Raw genomic sequence first — 22,553 nt, forward strand, 5'->3', positions numbered from 1 at the left:
TTTATCCTGTTAATGTAGCCAAATTCTAGGATTTAAAATGACTAAGAAGAACACAAGTTTCATCAAAGCCTAATACAAACTTAACGACTCTATGTCAACAAAAAATGTTTCACTAAATGATGTCCCGTGACTTAATTAAAAAGTGTGACGATTTATTTTGATTTGAAGGTACAGTTAAGCCCTTGTCTGGCACGAAGACATTATAAATACATTTGTAGCTTTGAAAGACCGACTACTCGAATTGATGTATATATAAATAAAGACGTCTAAGATAAGTACTTATTTAACTGCTTTTTAAGTTATTGTTTTTATTGGAAGGGGGGGTGAATATTGGCTGGCCTCCTCCTTTATATCAACTACAGGTCCCTAATGGTTTGATTCGTGCCCCTAATTTTGAACTAGTGACTAGAAGGAAATGAGTCAGTCAACAGCACCCATTGTCAAAATAATTTTGTTCAACTTTGAACCAAATACAGAGATAGATTGTCACTCTTATGATGCACCCTCAGTTGAAAGTGCGAAACGCGTTTAACAAAATCATAATGCAAACCTTGGACCCACTACTCCCAGCCCAACACGTAATCTGATGGGCCACAACCGTCTCCATACTGTCTATAACATTCATAGGTCCAGAATAGAATAATTTATTACTTACCTCCTGGTGGTAGTAAACAAAAAAGTGTTGACTAGGTGAAAGGTTTCTTGGACTCTCTCCAGGACTATCTACAAATTACAAACGGAGAAAAAACAATGTGTGTTTACTGCATCAAAATTACTAATTGTAAAAAGAAATACTACACTTTTACTTCAGTTTTAGGTTTATGTGGAATTATGAGAACCTATAACCATTTAATAAGTTACTTCAAAACAAACCCTATTCAAAGCAGATCATTTGACACGTTACAAATATAAAACGTCATATGCTCCTAATCGTTTCTGTCTGTAACATTTACTAGTATAAAGTAATTACTTATCAAAATAACTTTGGTTTGAGTTCTGCGCAAAGCTACACGACGGCTATTTGCGCTAGTCATTCCTTATTTAGCAGTGTAAGGCCAGAGTAAAGGCAGTTACCCATCGCCACCCACCACCCATCTTGGGCTAGCAACTCCTTTACCAAAAGATAGTAAGATTAACCATTACATTATAACGTCTCCACGGCTGTTAGGGCGAGAATATTTGGTGGAACACAGATATGAACTTGCGACCTACGAATTGCGAGTTGAGCTCCCTAATCACCTCCCCATGACAGGCCGACCAGAGGGCAGCTATATAGCCAGAAGAAATTTTACCACGAAAGTTTTGTCCGACTCTAAAATCGATAAAGAATTGGCTGTTACATTTATAACGCATACACAACTGAAATTGCGGATCTTTTCGGATTAGAATGCGGAACACTAGAATGCGTGGAAAAAGGTGTTTTTTTTTAACTTTTAATAAAAAGGTTGATGACATTTCTAGGTCCATGCTTCATCGAGTCTTACGTCATGAAAAACTCTTTTAACATGACCTATGGCCCCTAATAACTTACAGATATACATGTATATATATATATACTTATATAAAGTCCTCAGAAATGTATTATACACTTATATTTCTAAGATTAGTCCAATCAACATTTATTTTGTAAAGTAGTAGTCTTAAAAGGAGGCGTAGTAAGACCACCTGTTAAGCCTAACATATGGTACTTACAATGTAAAATGGGCGAGTGACAACGAGGTAACGTTGGTGACGTGGAACTAATCATGGTCTTTCTTGTCGTACAGCGACTGTTAACAAATAAAATAACTAAACAAACTTTAAAATAACATACCTCGAATAATACACATTAAACAGCTTAACTGTATTTGATTGTCACGTATAAACTTAAACCTTTAAAATGTTAATATGATGAAATAATTACAATTTATTAAAACTGTTCCACACGAAAGCTGCTTACATGAACACTAAATGGTTAAAATAACCCAATGTTCTTAAAAACAAAAACAAAAATACGAAAACATTAAGGGCAAAGGTCACGAAGAAATTACTTCCAAAACTAAGTTATTTACGTTTTGATTAAATTTACGACGTTGTTTCTTGTTCTAAAATAACCACAGGTATTATATTATGAAGAATGGAGATAAGATGAAACCTTAAAAGATTTATCAGATAAAACTTAATTGTTATTAGTATCACGAACTCACCTTCCTCTTCTGGACACGTTAAGTTCTTTCTGTAAATAAACACAAGAGACCAATTAAATACTGAGAACATTTATAAATATTATAAATATTTATCTAGATAGTAGTTTTGTAACAATATTTTGGGCTTATATACATCATCTTGAAATCGAACAACGCTACCTGGCAGCCAGTATCAGGTAACTTTTTCCTTGCATGTACAATTCCTTAGTGAGCACTACTTACTCAGTTTTGAGCCGCATCTACTGTGATATTAACTGTGATAATCGTTTTAACCAATGGGATACCACTGTTATCAACTTGGGGTATGTTTTCTCCTCTAGACCTGCTGACCACTGAAAACCATGTCACGTGACCTGGATGGTATAATCATCGTGCTGAGTTTTGTACAAGGGTAACAGAGATCTGTGAAAACATTTATTTTAAGTTATAGAAAAACATAACTCTAAAAAGGCTTCAATGTTCTACTGCATGACTTAACTGATGACGCATCCTACCGTTAGGTGGCCGCACTGTAACACGCAGTACTTTTGTGATTCACCAACGGCAGCTCTTGACGAAGTAAACCAAACAATTAGCAATCGGTTAACTCAAGTTCTAGAATTTAATTAGTTGGAGTGGTATTCAATAAATTACTTAAACCAAGAAACAAAATACCGAAACGCTCTGTTTAATTCTATCTGTTTGACATTCCGTTTTTAAATCAATCTTTATACCTCGTGATTATTTTAGTTATTAACACTTAGTGTAGTTTTTCTTAATCATTTTTTTCTTTTTTAAAACAATACATCTCTAACATATTTAATCTAACATTCTTGCTTCTAGTAGTTATACTGTACCGGAAGTGAGAAACAATTATAATAACACATTGAAAGCTACTGAAAACACTTCCGGAAACCCATGATAATCTGCATTACGTCTCTGAAAGCTCACTTTATCTCACACTTTGCTTCATTTTTGACTTGTAGATTTACGTCATTATTTACGCATTCCTTGACGTTTTGGGTGTTCTGGCAGTACCAGTTGTTCCATAGTCACCCAGCCCTGCTGCGATTTACATCATGAGGATACTAAATTGCTTGCAGTTAATATTATCAACAGTACAAAAGTAGTACCTAAATGTGTGAAAATATACGGCATTCAATCAATAACGTACACTTCAAAGTCAAATATGATGACTGATTACCATAGTGTTCTACAAGTGACTCCACAAATAAGATGTAGTCATCAGTTAACCAGGGATTTCGATACTAATCTTCCAAAAATAAACAAAGTATCTAAAGGCCCAACAAAAGGTCTGAAAAACTTACCACGTGACAGATCAAAGCTCTTCCACAAAATTAACACCAAAGTCACGTACCTATGCACTACACTTATTTCTCCGTGAAAAGTCTTACATTTCTTTCCACATTACTGATCAATATTATTACCTTTTGTATTTTTATCACAAATGTGAAAGAGTTCAATCGAAAAATCACTTTGATTTATAGCATTTCAGCTCCAGCAAATATATCTAAAACGTTAAGGCCAAGATAACACCTTCAGAGCTTTTCTTACAATTCCTTTTTTTTTTTTTTCATTTATATTCTTTCCTTTTATCACAGGCCACAAAGCAGTCTTAATTGCTTCGATCTGGCACGAAATAAAAGCAGTAGTTCCATATTGAAGAAGAAAACAGGATGTTACCAGATTTAAACGTCACATCTGGAAGGACCAAACCTATAATTTACCTAATTCTCAACGGCAAGCCTGGGTCTCACAGAAGCCTACGAACACGTGTATTACTTATCTATTTGTCATTTGTAATTTAGCTCAAATGGGGTTCACACAAACCTACTTATTCTAATTCTTCTCTCCTGTAACAGCTCTTTCACGTGTCCTTCTGATTCAATGTTTCACAGTGATCTTACTCCATTTTAATTTATCTTAATAATTGTTTGTCACTAGATTTAAAAAGAACTTTCTTCACAAATCCCAGATAAGTTTTATTAATTTTGTTTTTCACCAAAGTTCATGAAAGAGAATAGCACTTAAACTGTCACGAGAAAAATATTTAGTTCCAAATATCTATAACTGTAAATATAGAGGGAGAAATAGCTAAGATAAAAAACAAAACATTTCTAGCTAAGGAAACAGCTCTCTTTATTTCTTGCTTTTCTCATAAAACTGCCCCCTAGTGGGTCAGCAGAAAGTTCACGCTAAAATCCATCGTTCGATTCCCAGTGTATAGTTCTACCCTTAAAAACAAATATAAAGTAACGGGCTAGCAGTAGTACGAACAAAGAATACCTTTACAAGTGTTTGTCACTTCAAACAAAATATTCAGAAGGTTTTCTTCTTTTTCTGTTTAATTTTAAAATAAACCTGATAGTGATTATTACCAAGTGTGAGTATGTATGACACGGTTTATCAGTACAGACAAAAATCTTGGACCATCTCAACACTCTTAAAGAGACTTAGGAAGAATTTTTGAATATTTAAAAACTGATACTCGAAACTTTTAGTTTTGTCTCAACAATAACCACTTACCTTAAAGGTAGTAGAAGGGTAGGTTACACTGGAAAATAAATGTATTTCTACTTCACTTACCTTCAGTTGGAGCACGGAAGAAAGGGTGAGAGGCAAGGCCAGCGTCAGACCACGTGTTCGCATGCTTCCTCCCTCCCCGTTCCTCCGCTTGCCCCCTCCAACCGATGAAGAGGGATCATTTGGCGGTTTCTCCACCTTTCGCGGGATATTCTGAACTTGGAAATGTGGATCAGCTTCCGAAAAACTTCTATCTTTGTCTGCCATCTTTACCAGCTCCCGTGGTCGACATCTTTAATAAATTTGGTGGGGACACTGTCTGTTTGGAAAACTAGTATTAGAGGGACAAAATGAGCGTATCGTCAATTTTCAACATCGAATAGGATCCCTGCTTCTATACTTTATGTAAAACTGCAACGCTTTACACAATTTATGTTAAAAATACTTCATCATTCTCCTTAAAACAACAACTTAAGTTGTCAGTACGACTGACTTCCTGGTACTGATTGACACGTGAGGTAAGCTCGTCTCAACTTTAGGGTAAACAGTTCCTGTTCTTTAGCCGTGTTTTTATAATTTATCAAAGCTTGAGTTTTTCTATAACTTATGTTTTCATACAAAACAACAACTAATCATACTTCAGAAGAAAAAATATTCATATACTACCCTTCCAGTTACAGCGTCACATACAAACTGTTAAGTACAAAGCTATACAATAGGCTATCTGTAATGTCCACCACGGGTATCAAAACTCGGTTTTTAGCCTTACAAGCCTTTAGACTTAACACTCAGTTATCGAGAGGCTTGCTCTAAATAAATCACAACCACACCTACAGACTGACCAATGACCTAAATTCAACCTATGAGGCCGCAAAGATTCTATGACGTTTATAATGGCGGATCAACCATACAATACGTGGCACCCTGGATAGTTAAATCCAGCACAAAACGAATCCTTTAATATCAATATGATATCCATTTTGTGTTTCGTTTGTTAATTTATGAATTTTGTGCAAAGCTACTCGAGGGCTATCTGCGCTAGCCGTCCTTACTTCTGAAGTGATAGACCAGAAAATGCAGTTGTCAACATCACCCCTCGTGAACTCTTGGGCTACTCTTCACTAAAAATAGTGGGATTGAACGTCACATAATAACGCCCCTACAACCTAATCTGGTTGATGATTCATGATGATAAGAATAGTGTGTGAAAGGTGACGAAAAACGCTGCACTCCGACTGAGTCATATGCTTGTGACCACACGTTCTTCTAGTCCTATCCTTTGGTGTGTTTTTTACTGCAAGACTTGAACGAATTATGAGTCAACACTTACTGGTACGTAGCAGCTGTATATTTATTTATGTGCATGTAAGTTGTCTCTCCCTAGTTTGTCACGACTCGAATAGAGAATAAAAATGTTTTATTGTGTCTTTAGCAGAGATCCTATTCTTGCTAGAGTCAGAATAATGAGACTGCAAAAAAAAAACACTACACATCTAATGTTACAACTAGATCTTAAAACTATTTTAAAAAACTTGGATGTGTCACGTGAACTATAAGTTTAAGCACTCGTGAAGTAAAGTTAAGCATCACGTATCACCAAGAATGAATCAGCCCATCTTATCTCCCATATTCAGTGCTGACGGGGCATTTCGGCCAATACCAGGCCAGTTGAGATACCACAGGTATAGTAGTGGTTGATAGGTTATTTATAATATTAAAATATATGTGTAATAACTGTTATATTGTAACTTAAGCTGTTGAAGTGTTTTTGTTTTTTCTAATCAAAAGTTAACGATAAATTTTCACCCATTATTTAAAGCCAATAACGACTACAAAAAACAATCCTACGTATCTGTAACAAAGTATAGAGATGTTAGTAAAACCCGATACATGGCATCTCTAAATAACTTCTCATCTATGACAAATTTAGCGGAATTCTCATTTAGGTCAGCATGACATAAACTAATTATTTCATGGTTTTCAACCAAATTATGCTAATCATAGAGTTATGAAATTGTGGAAAACAAATCAGTTTCATTTTTTAATTATATAAATGTAAATATCTTTGTTGATATAATGAAAATGGCTTATAACCTCTAAACGAAAAAAAAAAAGGGAGGGTTAAAACACAACCACAGCCAAGGTCAGGAGAAAGGGAGCCTAATTCTTAAGGGGTTAAAGATCAAAGGTAAACCTAATTTGTAAGAGCTCCAAGTTCAAAATCTGCAGTGACTTGTGCTGTATCGATGTTTTCTTTTTTTTTTATCAGTTATATCTATGATATCATATACGGCCTATAAACACAGTTATATTTCATCAGATCAACCTGAAACCCATCATATCAAGCATAAAATATCTAACAAAATCAATCTAACCGAATCAGATCTGAAATATAAAACATCTGATGTTCTATAAACGTTACTCCTACAAAATAAAGTGTAACAAATACAGTCACAATGTCGATCCATGCCGAGTCTCTGTTCTAGCCATTTTGTTCAACACGTGTTCGTCACTTTAGTATGTTTGTTTCTTTTGGTATTTCGCACAAAGCTACTCGAGGGCTATCTGTGCTAGCCGTCCCTAATTTAGCAGTGTAAGACTAGAGGGAAGGCAGCTAGTCATCACCACCCACCGCCAACTCTTGGGCTACTCTTTTACCAACGAATAGTGGGATTGACCGTCACATTATACGACCCCACGGCTGGGAGGGCGAGCATGTTTAGCGCGACGCTGGCGCGAACCCGCGACCCTCGGATTACGAGTCGCACGCCTTACGCGCTTGGCCATGCCAGGCCGTCACTTTAGTACCAACAACTGTACTGAAGATGTATTTGTTTACATACACACATACATCAATATGAACAAAAGACAGACAGCAAGACACATATATATATATATATATATATATACATACACACATGAAGATACAATTGTGCGTACATACAACACATGCTGTTAAGACTTACAGTTCAATATGAACCGAAAGACAGACCGGGGAGGACGCATAAATAGTTCACATGCCCTTAGATTTAATATCTGTTTTAAAGTAGAATTAATTAATCGAGTAGTTGCTGGCTGAAGATGAACGACGATATGACGATATGAAAATTGTCTTAAAAAAACGTCGGATCTGCATGACGGAAATAAATATCCGTTAACTAACTGGATATGCACACAGACTGTAAATAAATAGAAAAACTGGTAGACTTATAAATAAAGTAAATATATATATGGGGTCGAATTTATAATTTAATATAAAAACAAGGAGAATAAGGACAAAAATATGGATAGACAGAGCAAACCTCCACGGAGTTGAATTCGCAACTTACAATATAGGTAGAGAAACTAGAGGTAAAAAAAAAACCAACAGATAAAAGACACAAGATTCTGGCAAACCTGTTTTACGTACTCCCCACAGGAGGGCGCAGTGCCTAAGGGACCACGTGCTATATATATAACACTTCAACTTGTATATGTATAATATAGACATACACACACGATATATAAGAAAATATATGGGTAGCAGAAAATTCCCTGATAACACAGATCATTATGTTACGTGTTTTTTTTTGTTTATTTTCAAAACCACTGCAGCTGTTGTAAAGAAAAGGAAATAAAAGACCGGTAGAACAAGGTTCTGTACTTGACACCTTTCTCTGTGGATGTCCACAAGGGTTGACTCTTTATTTTCTACACATTCCCAATATGTATAAGAATTTACAAATTGTCTTATTCAATTCACAATTTCGTGATATTTATTACATTCAAGTTTAGTTCAGATGAAAATCGTCAAGTACATCATCAAGGTCTTCTTAAATTCTCCAGTGCCCAACCTATAGCTAATTATAAAGAAATGTTAGTACAGCAGCAGTTATCACTCAGGTCATCAAACCAGCTGACGCGATCTTTCCCCTTAGCTCTGACACAGCGTGATCGGGGTCACTCAGTCGCCACCTACCAGTCATCAAATGGATCTGCACAATCAACGTTACTCTGTATGTTAGACAGCCAACATTTGAAAAAAAAAAAAATGCAGACAGCGTCTGAACAAACAGATACATTTATTTTAGTATTACTCACACAACATAAGTACAACCTACCATTCTAAAATAAGCTTGTACTTACTTATGTGACGTACTTCCATACAAAACTGTTATGCTAACACAGAGATCTCTGTGAACGGTGCCACTGTTAACATATCGGCGAGTTTCCATGATGATCCGGTGGTTTTACGGTTAACAGCAACCAACTACACAACGGAAATGAATTATGTCTACTTCACGCGACTTAAAAACTGGCAGGATGTTATGTGAGATGAGACTACCTGACCATGAAACCTCGAGTCTCAAATAATCCTATTCGTCACGGGGTCCAAACAACGGAGCATGAGCAATGTGTCTACCTCCTGGTGGCTACTTAAGGACACTACTCTTTTCCACTATTAGAATGTCCTAAAGAAATGTCCCCACCCTTTTAGTCGTATGGCTATGATAGTTACGTGACCACGTGATCAGATTGTCAGTTTCCGGCGTGAGTCACGACGGTGTTGAGTTGGTTTCACGTGCTGGTTAAAATATAACACAGGCGATCTTCTCCAAATATCTGTTGTTTTCCGTCATTCTCATGTTCTGTTATCACAATATATAAAAATTAACCTGAAGATGACCTAGAAAGGTCGAAAAGCTGTTCTCTGCTTATTAATAAAAGCGTTAATACCCATACCAGCCGTTTTGACATACAAAAGTTTGGTTGGATACATTTTATTATTCAGCCTCGAAAGTACCGATAAAACGTCACGTGACTGGTACTCTGGTGTTTTTTTATTTGTTTCAGAATATTCGCAGAAAGCTACACGAGAGCTGTCTGCTCATGGTCGTTTATAATCTTGAAATGATACATTAACAGGAAAACAGATAGTCAGCCAACTTTTGCACCAGCCCTTTCTGGTCGAACAGTATGTAGCATTTGATTATCACTCTTATAACGCACCCACACTCCCAAAGTGCGGTGCGTGATTTTGAACCAACGAATCGCAAACAGTGCAACCTTGAATTCAGTCCTGGCAAGCTAACTTCTAGGCCACAACTTCACCACTGTCAGTAAACAGTAATTCGCTGTATCTGTGTCTCATCGCTTTAATTGATGGAAAATGTTTGATTCCTGGAATCCTAAAATGCAAAAGAATTTTCAAAAGTAAGAGGAAGACATTTTTATATTTGTAATGATGTCACGGAGGATTTTTGACAAGTCTGTTTAACATCGTATTAGGTTTATTTCAACCACTAACACAGTTTAACACTGTCCTAGTGTTATTTCAGCTGCTAATATAATTAGTTTAACACTGTCCCAGACTTATTTCAACCGTTAACACAGTTTGTTTAACACTATCCCAGACTTACTTCAACCGCTAACATAGTTTGTAATTTTCTAATACGGTTCCCATTTTTCAACAACTATTCAAGTCTGAAATCAGAATATTATAGAGCAGCCTATGAAATTTATTGACCAGATTTTACGAGAACGTGAATTATTATAGTGTTACAACAAATGTATTTGTAGGCCTAAGACGGGGATCTAAGACAAAATCATTTCGGGATTCGCAGTACGCCTTAATGGTCTAAACTTTAAAAAATGAAGAAAAGGATTCCCACCCCCAGTGAGACAGCGTTAAGTCTTCGGATTTATAGCGCCAAAATCAAGGATTCGATTCTTGTTAGAAAATGGTAAGATTAAATTTTAATACACATTCTGCCTGATAGGTTCCCAACTTTTCTTCACAATAAGAGAAAAGTTCGAGGCCTGCAGGTTGTCAATCCTTGGCCTAACTTAATACGGGAGGTTGGGGGGGGGGGCAGGAATTAGTCCCCACATTTAAACAATTCTTCTACATTTTGCTCCCACAGGAGACAGGTGCTAAACACAACAGAAGAATAACATTAGTGTCTTCTATTTTCTTCAACTCACAAAGCTTTAGAACTATACCTGTGTAAACACTCACAACATAATGGTGGGTCTGAGGAAAAGTCAAGGTCATACGTCCTGTTCCGAGTTAACTACAAAGTGTAAAACATAAAACTGTTTCTTAACGCAAGAGTGGAAGCCATCATGGCTAGTGTAACAAAAATGCTCTTTAAGCCCGCAAGCACGAGCCTACTAAAGTAACTGAAATATTGTATACTTTCTTCGATGGCTCACCATTCTTTATAACCTATGTAACGATCAATGGTCCCCAATATAAATTAATTGTAAGGGGACATCTCATGACACTTCTCATCTTTCCTCAAATGACCAACATTTCTCTCTACCTAATCACTTGTCCCTGTTTCATTAGATGCCTTGGGTCTAACATTTTTAGCATATCGCAAACTCACCCCACTCCTAGTGAGCTACTAGTAACATATATAAATAATAATAAGCCTAATGTTTATAGTGTATCACACGTTCTTACTAACACACATAAATGATAGAAGGGTTAATATTTACAGCGTATCACAAGCTCCTACTAACACACATAAATGATAGCAGGGTTAATATTTACAGCGTATCACAAGCTTCTAGCGACATACATAACAGTAGACCCAATATCTTAGTGTACCACAAACCCTTAGTAACATACATAAACAATAGTAAGCCTAACATTTTAATGTGTCACAAACTCCTAGTAACATACATAAATAACAGTAGACCTAATATTTTAGCGTATGATAAACTCTCAGTAATATACATAACCGACAGTAGGCCTAATATTTTAGCGTATGACAAACTCTCAGTAACATACATAAATAACAGTAGACCTAATATTTTAGCGTATGGTTACTCTCAGTAACATACATAACTGATATACCTTTTAATGCAGTAGATCCAGAAGAAGGTGGTGAGTTCTGGTATTGGAGAAAACATTTCCTAAGCTGTTATTTATGGCTAACAAAATGTAAATATTATAAACATTTCACATAATTTTATGTCAGTTTATGCTACTTAAACCAATAAGTATTAAGTGCCAGTGGGAGTGTCTGAAAACCTAACTCTACGTTTGCACTCCATTCTCCCATCAGGCGTGTGTGTGTGATCTGCCAATTGAAACTTCGTATTACTATTGCATGAGGGTTTCCAACCTAACGCTAGGCTTAAACTTTATCCTTTTATCAGGATCAGTCAGTTTTACGCTAGGTTTATATCCCAACCTCCTACCAATTTAGAGATCTGTAAGCCTCGTTTTGTCACATCCATCTGAGAACACTGACAGAATTAGAATACATTTTAAAACCTCGTAGAGAAGGGACAACGGTGTATCAAACCTTCTGAGTAAAGGCGAATCGTGTCTACTTTCTTTTGCATATTTCATTCTATCTACAATGACTTCCATTAATCAATGAAGTGCCTTTTTCAGATTCGTAAATGTCAGAAAAATCTGATTCGCACATAAGCCTTAAACTATTACATGACAGTTGCTGTTGTTTTGTTTTTCATAATAATGCCCTTTTCGATTCTCGTTTTGTATCACGAGAAACCACGTGATATTATATACAAGCATCGGTATAAAAAGAAATAAACATTCGTAGCCAAACTAAATTAATAGTGCCTACAGTTACTACAAAGTGCTGAAGAGATCAAACCTATATTATAATCTTTCAGAATATTCAAACTGTGGTGCTGTTATTAGAAATTATATATATCTTCATTTTTCACCACAGATGACGCCACTAAAACATAAAGACACACGTTGTAGTGGCCCCACCATATATATATTAGGTTGAGGAATAATTCGTGAGCGTTTTTAAATAATTTCATTCAAGAAATTTATATGCAAAAACGGCTCGTTTTGGTTGAGAAAATATTTTACATAGAAGAGCGAACAACGTTTCGACCTTCTTCGGTCATCGTAAGGTTCACAAAGAAAGAGGTAACTGACCGGAAGCTGACCACATGTTTGAAAGGGGTTGTGTAACTGTGTGTCGAAATGTAGAGGGCGGTAAGATGTTAGAATATATAATTTTGTTTATTTTATTATATTAATATAGGTATAAAGGCGTTCCTTTATATTGGTTTATTTTGGGTTTATGTTTGTTTCTTTATTTAGTATTTGAGTGTTTTCTATGGTTATGTTGTGTTTATTTGACTTGCAGTGTTCGAAAACGTGTGAAGGTGACTTTTATGTTCTTTGAATCTGGTTTCCATTTTCACTTGTTTCTCAATATAGAAGTCGCGGCAGTTATCACATTGTATTTTATAAATAATGTTGGTGTGATGTTTGTCAGTGTAGTTTTTACATTGTATAGACCTCAGTTTTGTGCCTGGTTTTTGAATAAATTTGGTATTAACTGGAATGTCATATTTTGTTACTAATTTTTGCCAAATGTTGGTTATTTGTTTGCTGATGTCAGGAATATATGGTATACAGCAGTATATGGTTTCGTGGTTTTTTTTATTCGTGAGCTGTATTTACTTTAGTTGGTTGATTTTGCTTTCTGTCTAGGTGTGTGCGTATAATGTTTTCTACGGTTTGTGGAGGAAACTTATTGATGTTGATGAAGTATTGTTTTATTTTGTCTAATTCATCGTTAATCTTATCTGGTGAGCATAGTATCACCAGTTCTAGCCAATATTTTTATGACACAAGTTGAAACACAAGCAATTAACACAGCATTACATCCACCACTATACTGGTACAGATATGTAGATGACACGGTTGCGGGATTCAAATCTACAGAACACATACTTAATTTTTTCAATCACATTAACTCTACACATCCCAACATTAACTTCACATGTGAACAGGAAGAAAGCAATCAAATATCATTTCTTAACCTCAAAATTACAAGAACTGACACACAATTCAAAACAGAAATCTACCGAAAAATCACCCATACTGGATTATACATTCCTTGGGACTCAGCACATGAAACAAAACAAAAACTCAACATACTAAGAAACCAAATAAACACAGCCATAAAACTATGCTCACCAGATACGATTAACGATGAATTAGACAAAATAAAACAATACTTCATCAACATCAATAAGTTTCCTCCACAAACCGTAGAAAACATTATACGCACACACCTAGACAGAAAGCAAAATCAACCAACTAAAGTAAATACAGCTCACGAATCAAAAAACCACGAAACCATATACTGCTGTATACCATATATTCCTGACATCAGCAAACAAATAACCAACATTTGGCAAAAATTAGTAACAAAATATGACATTCCAGTTAATACCAAATTTATTCAAAAACCAGGCACAAAACTAAGATCTATACAATGTAAAAACTACACTGACAAACATCACACCAACATTATTTATAAAATACAATGTGATAACTGCCACGACTTCTATATTGGAGAAACAAGTAGAAAAATGGAAACCAGATTCAAAGAACATAAAAAGTCACCCTCACACGTTTTCGAACACTGCAAGTCAAATAAACACAACATAACCATAGAAAACACTCAAATACTAAATAAAGAAACAAACATAAACAAACGCAAAATTAAAGAAGCCTTACTTATACAACAACTTAAACCCAAAATAAACCAATATAAAGGAACGCCTTTATACCTATATTAATATAATAAAATAAACAAAATTATATATTCTAACATCTTACCGCCCTCTACATTTCGACACACAGTTACACAACCCCTTTCAAACATGTGGTCAGCTTCCGGTCAGTTACCTCTTTCTTTGTGAACCTTACGATGACCGAAGAAGGTCGAAACGTTGTTCGCTCTTCTATGTAAAATATTTTCTCAACCCAAACGAGCCGTTTTTGCGTATAAATTTCTCAACAAGTGGGTTTCTCGACATCACTAATTTCATTCAAGCATTACATGCAAGACTATACAATACTTCAATGCATGAACACATTACACCCAAAACATTTATTATGAAACTTTATTTCATGTAATACCTAGGTATATAGTATGCATTGTTTTAAACGAAATTGCAAGAAATTAAATGCAAAAATCAGATGGTGTCGAAAATGCTCGATTTTGTCCACTTGACATTCCATTTAATGAGCTGAAAATGAAAGCAAAAATTAAAGACATATGAAAATCAAACACACCATCTATTAGAGCAAAACATTATCTACCAAATGACATGAAATATTTTGCGAAAGCGTTTCATTTATGAATATATTTTTTTAACTTGAAAAAAACGCTCACGAATTATTCCTCAACCCAATATTATGGTTCCAATCACTAGTACAGATGGCGAAATTACAATCATTTTTTTTTAATTCGCGCAAACCTGCACGAGGGCTATCTGCGCTAGCTGTCCCTAATTTAACAGTGTAAGACTAGAGGGAAGGCAACTAGTCATCACCACCCATCGCCAACTCTTGGGCTACTCTTTTACCAACGAATAGTGGGATTGACCGTCACATTATAACGACTCCACGGCTGAAAGGGCGAGCACGTTTGGTGCAGAAGGGATGCGAACTCGCGACCCTCAGATTAAGAGTCGAATGCCTTAACCCACCTGGCCATGCTGGGCCCTATTACAATACATCTGTATAAATAATCAATGACTGATATGTAGACTAATACAGAAACAGTAATACAATGTTTATGTGATGTGTCGGTTTGTTTAGCTACTTTGCTCAACCATCCATTTAACAATTTATCTACGTAACTTCTGGTGCATAAAGTTTCTGTGAAAATACAATGTTTAATTAAGACTCAATGGTATTTAATTACTCTCTCTATCTATTTATCTATATACAAACTTCCCACCCTTGCGATATTCGAATCGTGATGGTTATGTGCTTTATTTGTATTAGTTTCTCCGACCTTGACTTTAAATCGCACGCGTACTTTATTTCTATTAGCTTCTTTGTCTTTAAATTGTGATCTATGAATAGCAATTGCCTATGTTATTACTATCAACTACAGATGTCATGTATTTTGACCTCTGACATTTCAATGTGACCTGTGTCACAGGTTTGATAGCCTGATTCTTATCTATTACTTATAAAATACTTGGCGTCGCTTGGTTTTAAATATCTTTAGTTGTGTCCATGAAACCAACCATAACAATTGTGATCTCTTTTGCCTTGTTTTGAATTTCGCGCAAAACTACACGAGAACTATCTGCGCGAGCCGTCCCTAATTTAGTAGTGTAAGACTAGAGGGAAGGCAGCTAGTCATCACCACCCACCACCAATTCTTTGGCTACTCTTTTACCAATGAATAGTGGGATTGACCGTCACATTATAATGCTCCCACGGCTGAAAGAGCGAGCATGTTTGGTGTGACAGGAATTCGAACCCGCGACCTCCAGATTACGAGTCAAACGCCCTAACCACCTGGCTATTCCGGACCTATGATCCGTTTGAGGAACTGAATGATAGCATCCACGGTCGGAAAGTGTATCACTGAAGGAAGAACTCTTAAGAGTATATTTTGTGCGTCTCTGCTAGTAATAGTGTCCATATCAAACTCTGACCAGCGAATGGACACGATATTTTTATTAGTCAAATTGCATAAACAACACGGGATTATTTTTGCTTATGAAAATGTCCAAATAACGTAACTTACTACGTAACCACAAAGGAATCTATTCGCGTGCTTATTAAAGTGACTCGGCCATGTGACCTTAATAATAACTAAGAAAGGCATCTTATCCATGTTTTTGGGAATGACTAGACAACGTAACCTTTAGTATTACCAAGAGAGTGTTTTTGAAAGTAACTGGAGATTGCGGCCTTTAGTATAATTCTATATTAATTCAACTTAAAAGGAAATGCTGTATTTCTACTCCTAGTGTCTTTGTTGCCCGATTTCAAAGTGAATTTAGGTGTTTCACCTAAACTTACAATATACAAATAACATGTATGTATGAATGTCCAGCCAACTTCTCCCACAGTTCTGAAGTTAATAAGACCAAATTTAGCAGACAGACTTGGGGTGTATTTTTAACTATAAGATTAAAACCCTAAAAAGGGGCTTTAACGTCCCTAGGAGGTAACTCTGGCGTAATCGGTTCTAAGAGTACGATTTGTAAGAGGCTGAAACCAAATCTAGCATCAGATTATATTTCAGACCCCTCTCTGAAACACGGGAGTGACATGTTTGAAACTATGTTCAAACTCCCCTCTCATAAGGTAGCAGGATAAAACTTGGCACAGGTATTGAGGCATCACAGCCTGGATGTGTGAGTGTGTCCTACCAGGGTTGTTTTTCAGGTATGGGGTCCCCTTGGGATAGATGTAGAAGTAATTGGAGAGAATGGAGAAGATTGATTGGTACATTGGAGTTTGTTTGAAATATGAATATGCCATTAAACTCAGCACAGGCAGTAATCATAATGAATCTATCCAACTGTTTATGAAAGTGATTGGGCCACGTGACCTCCACTACAACCGAAGGAGAGGTCTTTAAGTGTTAACTTACTACACAAACATAATGAGGAACTGATACTTGAGTCGTCATTCTAGTAGTATGTCAGTAACAGTGGCATTTCTTATGGAGCACATGCAACATATTTTGTCATCACCTTATTGTACTTACAAATCATTGTTCGTTAACTTACTACCAAGAATTCTAAAGTATTTAAAGATTAAAATGTGACTGGAATGAGAAAACGATGACTCGAGTCTGTGAACAACTTTCTTAGTTGCGAGACGTTTCGAGTTCCTTGCTAATCGTGCATCGCCATAAGCTATTCAAACAACCGGGAACATAATTAAAGACTAGTGTACTAGCAATCTCAGAAATCTATAATAATTAATTACAGCTTATAGTTTTATAATTAAATACAAGTAGCAAACCGAACAAGTGGTTCTACAAGGTGACAGTTAAAAAATAGTTAATTAAATCAAACACCACCTACATAACATTCTAACAGTTGATGTAAATCATATTCAATATCAGGCCATTAAAAATACATACATTTCAAACCCACACAAGCAGTATCCATGTATGTATATACATCTTAAAGTACAACATTAATTACCATAATGTATTGATCTACAGATGGAAAACAATAAAGGTGGAATAATTCTAACAATGTTTTAAATAAAGACTCATTTGTAACAATCTTCTTCATAAAGGGTTACAATATTTTCAATATCCAAATTATAACAATATTCTTCATATCATGAAGGGTTACAATATTTTCAATATCTAAATTATAACAATCTTCTTCATATCATGAAGGGTTACAATATTTTCAATATCTAAATTATAACAATCTTCTTCATATCATGAAGGGTTACAATATTTTCAATATCTAAATTATAACAATCTTCTTCATATCATGAAGGGTTACAATATTTTCAATATCTAAATAATAACAATCTTCTTCATATCATGAACGGTAACTATATTTTCAATATTGTAGCAATGTTTGGCACACGAACTGTTACAATCTTGTTTGACAACACAAATTATAACAGTCGTTCGACATTATAAACTGTAACAACCTTATTTGATAGTATAGCTGTAATTGTTTTTAAAAGTGAATTTTGCGAATATTTTGATATATTGTAAATTGTAATACTTTAAAAGTTTTTGATACTACATGCCCTACTTGTAATAAAGATAGAATTAACAATATCCAATGTTTGTTACCTGCAGCTTACCCTAATATTCTTTTATTAAAAATCAATAATAACTGAAAGATTCTTAGGCAAGATATAACTTTATGTTTAATGTTGTAATTCTAAAACACATTTTATTGTTAAAATAACTAATTCCTTATATATGTAAAAACGGCTGATTTGGGTTGAAAAATTTTAATGTAGAGGAGCGAACAACATTTCGACCTTCTTCGGTCATCGTCAGGTTCACTGATGACAAATTCCTTATCAAGTAATATTAAATTGTCCAGAAATAAAAGTCGTTTTTCAACTGCAAAGTTTGGAAAAGTATAAACTAGTGTAGTAAAACATACTTTAATCAAAGTAAGCACCATTTGCTTTAACACACTTTTGCTAATGTATAACAATGCTGTTTATGCCCCCGCTGTAGAAATCAGACTTTCAGTGGTCAATGAACTCCCAGGAAGCTTCTTCTGCAGCTGCTTGGTTTTGAAAGGATTTATTGTTTAAAAATTTGTCAAAGTGCTAGAAAAAATGAAATTCTTTAGAGGAAATGTCTGGGGAATAAGGTGCATGAGGCAGAACCTCGATTCCCAATTCGTTCAATTTTAGAAGCGTCATCCTTGACAGGTCTCATAACGACGATTTTGTTGATCTTCAGTCAGCTCATGTGGAACCCATTTATCCAATTTTTCGTTTTTCCAGTCGCACTCAGGTGGTTGGCAATGCTTGATTTGCGTATGCCTAGCTTTTCTGCGAGGTTACAAACTGTTGTGCGAGGATCTGTCTCAACTGGTTTCCTTATTTTATCTAGGGATGGCTTCTTTCCACGACCTTCGTGGTCTTCAGGACTTTCATCTTCATGCTAAAACCTGTACATTCAGTAACAAATCCATGGCAGAATGCCTGGTTGATGTTTTTTGTAGTTTCGGTAGCTTTTCGTCCAAGTTTCAAGTCATAGAGGAAAATCAGACGAAAGTCCTTCTTGTCCATGCTGCCTAAGGGGTTGTGGAACTTACTCTGAGTAGAGTTGAAACAGCAGACAATTAAGATACCTTATAATCGACAAACGTTGGACTAAGCCAACCAACGATTAGTCACTCAACATTCAGCTTCTAAATGTCATCATGAGAATTTCGACATTTATTTCTGGACAACGTAATAAAACTTGTTAGGCTTAAATGAGTAGCAAAAAATGTTAAAAATAAATCTATATTTGAATTTGGCAACAGAACTAATACATAACCCTGCCTGAAACCTTATTGATACTACACTGTCAGATACATAAAAGATCAGTTTACATTAATACTACATTGTTAGATATACAAGAGATCAGTTTGTATTAATATTACACTGTTAGATATACAAGAGGTCACACTGTGTTATTGCTAAGTACAATGTTAAATACACATAAGATCAGACTTTACTAGTTTTAATGTATGTATATTTTACACAATACAGGGAAAAATTACCGTTTCAAATGATGCCACACTCATGTCATAGACAGATAAATAACTATTTCGTCCATTATAATATTAGAATAACCTCAACCACACTGATCCAACACGATATAAAATGAGACCATAAATATATCAGGTTAAAAAATGTGCCAGAACATAAATCGTTAACATTTACTTTGATATGGTGAGAAGCAAATAGTTTTCGGTTTACATTGTAATAAGGCAGCACGTAAATGCCAATCACAGATGAATTACAACAATGTAGTTCAAGTACCATTGGTTATAATGAACTGAAACGATACTTTATAGAAGAAACAACTGGAGGAAAAGAAAAAAACGTAGATAATTTAACACCATACCAGTATTGTAGCTGTTACTCCACATAACAGTGACATGTTTAACTCCATACCAGTATTGTAGCCGTTACTACACACAACAGTCACATGATTTAACTCCATATCAGTATTGTAGCCGTTACTACACACAACAGTCACATGATTTAACTTCATATTAGTATTGTAGCCGTTACTCCACACAACAGTCACATGATTTAACTCCATATCAGTATTGTACCCGTTACTCCACACAACAGTCACATGATTTAACTCCATATCAGTATTGCACCCGTTACTCCACACAACAGTGACATGATTTAACTTCATACCAGTATTGTTGCTGTTACTTCACACAACAGTGACATGATTTAACAGATACCAGTATTGTAGCTATTACTCCACACAACAGTGACGTGATTTAACTCCATACCAGTATTGTAGCTGTTACTCCACACAACAGTGACATGATTTAACTCCATACCAGTATTGTAGCTGTTACTCCACACAACAGTGACATGATTTAACTACCTACCAGTATTGTAGCTGTAACTCCACTTAACAGTGACATGATTTAACTACATACCAGTATTGTAGCTGTTACTCCACACAACAGTGACATGATTTGACTACATACCAGTATTGTAGCTGTTACTCCACACAACAGTGACATGATTTGACTACATACCAGTATTGTAGCTGTTACTCCACACAACAGTGACATGATTTGACTACATACCAGTATTGTAGCTGTTACTCCACACAACAGTGACATGATTTAACTACATACCAGTATTGTAGCCGTTACTCCACACAACAGTGACATGATTTAATTACATACCAGTATTGTAGCTGTTACTCCACATAACAGTGACATGAGTTAATTACATACCAGTATTGTAGCTGTTACTTCACACAACAGTGACATGAGTTAACTCCATATCAATATTGTAACTCTTACTCCACACAACAGTGACATGATTTAACTACATACCAGTATTGTAGCTGTTACTCCACACAACAGTGACAAGATTTAACTCCATACCAGTATTGTAGCTGTTACTCCACACAACAGTGACAAGATTTAACTCCATACCAGTATTGTAGCTGTTACTCCACACAACAGTGACATGATTTAACTCCATACCAGTATTGTAGCTGTTACTCCACACAACAGTGACATGAGTTAACTCTATACCAGTATTGTAGCTGTTACTCCACACATAAGTGACATGATTTATCTCCATACCAGTATTGTAGCTTTTACTCCACACAACAGTGACATGATTTAACTCCATACCAGTATTGTAGCAGTTACTCCACACAACAGTGACATGATTTAACTACATACCAGTATTGTAGCTGTTACTCCACACATCAGTAACATGATTTAACTCTATACCAGTATTGTAGCTGTTACTTCACACAACAGTGACATGATTTAACTCCATACCAGTATTGTAGCTGTTACTTCACACAACAGTGACATGATTTAACAGATACCAGTATTGTAGCTGTTACTTCACACAACAGTGACATGATTTGACTACATACCAGTATTGTAGCTGTTACTCCACACATCAGTGACATGATTTAACTCCATACCAGTATTGTAGCTGTTACTCCACACAACAGTGACCTGATTTAACTCCATACCAGTATTGTAACTGTTACTCCAGACAACAGTGACATGATTTAACTACATACCAGTATTGTAGCTATTACACCTCACAACAGTGACATGATTTAACTACATACCAGTATTGTAGCTGTTACTCCACACAACAATGACATGATTTAACTACATACCAATATTATAGCTGTTACTCCACACAACAGTGGCATGATTTAACTCTATACCAGTATTGTAGCTGTTACTCCACACAACAATGGCATGATTTAACTACATACCAGTATTGCAGCTGTTACTCCACACAACAATGACATGAATTAACTACATACCAGTATTTTAGCTGTTACTCCACACAACAGTGGCATGATTTAACTACATACCAGTATTGCAGCTGTTACTCCACACAACAGTGACATGATTTAACTACATACCAGTATTGTAACTGTTACTCCAGACAACAGTGACAAGATTTAACTCCATACCAGTATTGTAGCTATTACACCTCACAACAGTGACAAGATTTAACTCCATACCAGTATTGTAGCTGTTACTCCACACAACAGTGACATGATTTAACTCCATACCAGTATTGTAGCTGTTACTCCACACAACAGTGACATGATTTAACTCCATACCAGTATTGTAGCTGTTACTCCACACAACAGTGACATGATTTAACTCCATACCAGTATTGTAGCTGTTACTCCACACAACAGTGACATGATTTAACTCCATACCAGTATTATAGCTGTTACTCCACACAACAATGACTAGATTTAACTCCATACCAGTATTATAGCTGTTACTCCACACAACAATGACTAGATTTTAAAGTGGTGGACAATTAATTCAATTCCAACCAGTAAACCG

The 22,553-nt window shown here is 35.6% G+C and overlaps 1 protein-coding gene across 1 annotated transcript in view; it reads right to left on the reverse strand.

The window, feature by feature from the left end:
* Positions 1–22,553, reverse strand: part of LOC143240385 (microtubule-associated serine/threonine-protein kinase 3-like) — a 110,665-nt gene that overhangs the window by 38,195 nt on the left and 49,917 nt on the right. The window contains exons 4-6 of the mRNA XM_076482719.1: positions 2,187–2,215; positions 1,693–1,769; positions 674–723 (exon numbers count right to left, since the gene is read on the reverse strand). Coding sequence (XP_076338834.1) covers positions 674–723; positions 1,693–1,769; positions 2,187–2,215 — 156 coding nt within the window. The remainder of the gene's footprint in view (positions 1–673; positions 724–1,692; positions 1,770–2,186; positions 2,216–22,553) is intronic.

The sequence above is a fragment of the Tachypleus tridentatus genome, chromosome 13 (assembly GCF_004210375.1).
Source record: "Tachypleus tridentatus isolate NWPU-2018 chromosome 13, ASM421037v1, whole genome shotgun sequence".
Taxonomy (NCBI): Eukaryota; Metazoa; Arthropoda; class Merostomata; order Xiphosura; family Limulidae; genus Tachypleus; species Tachypleus tridentatus.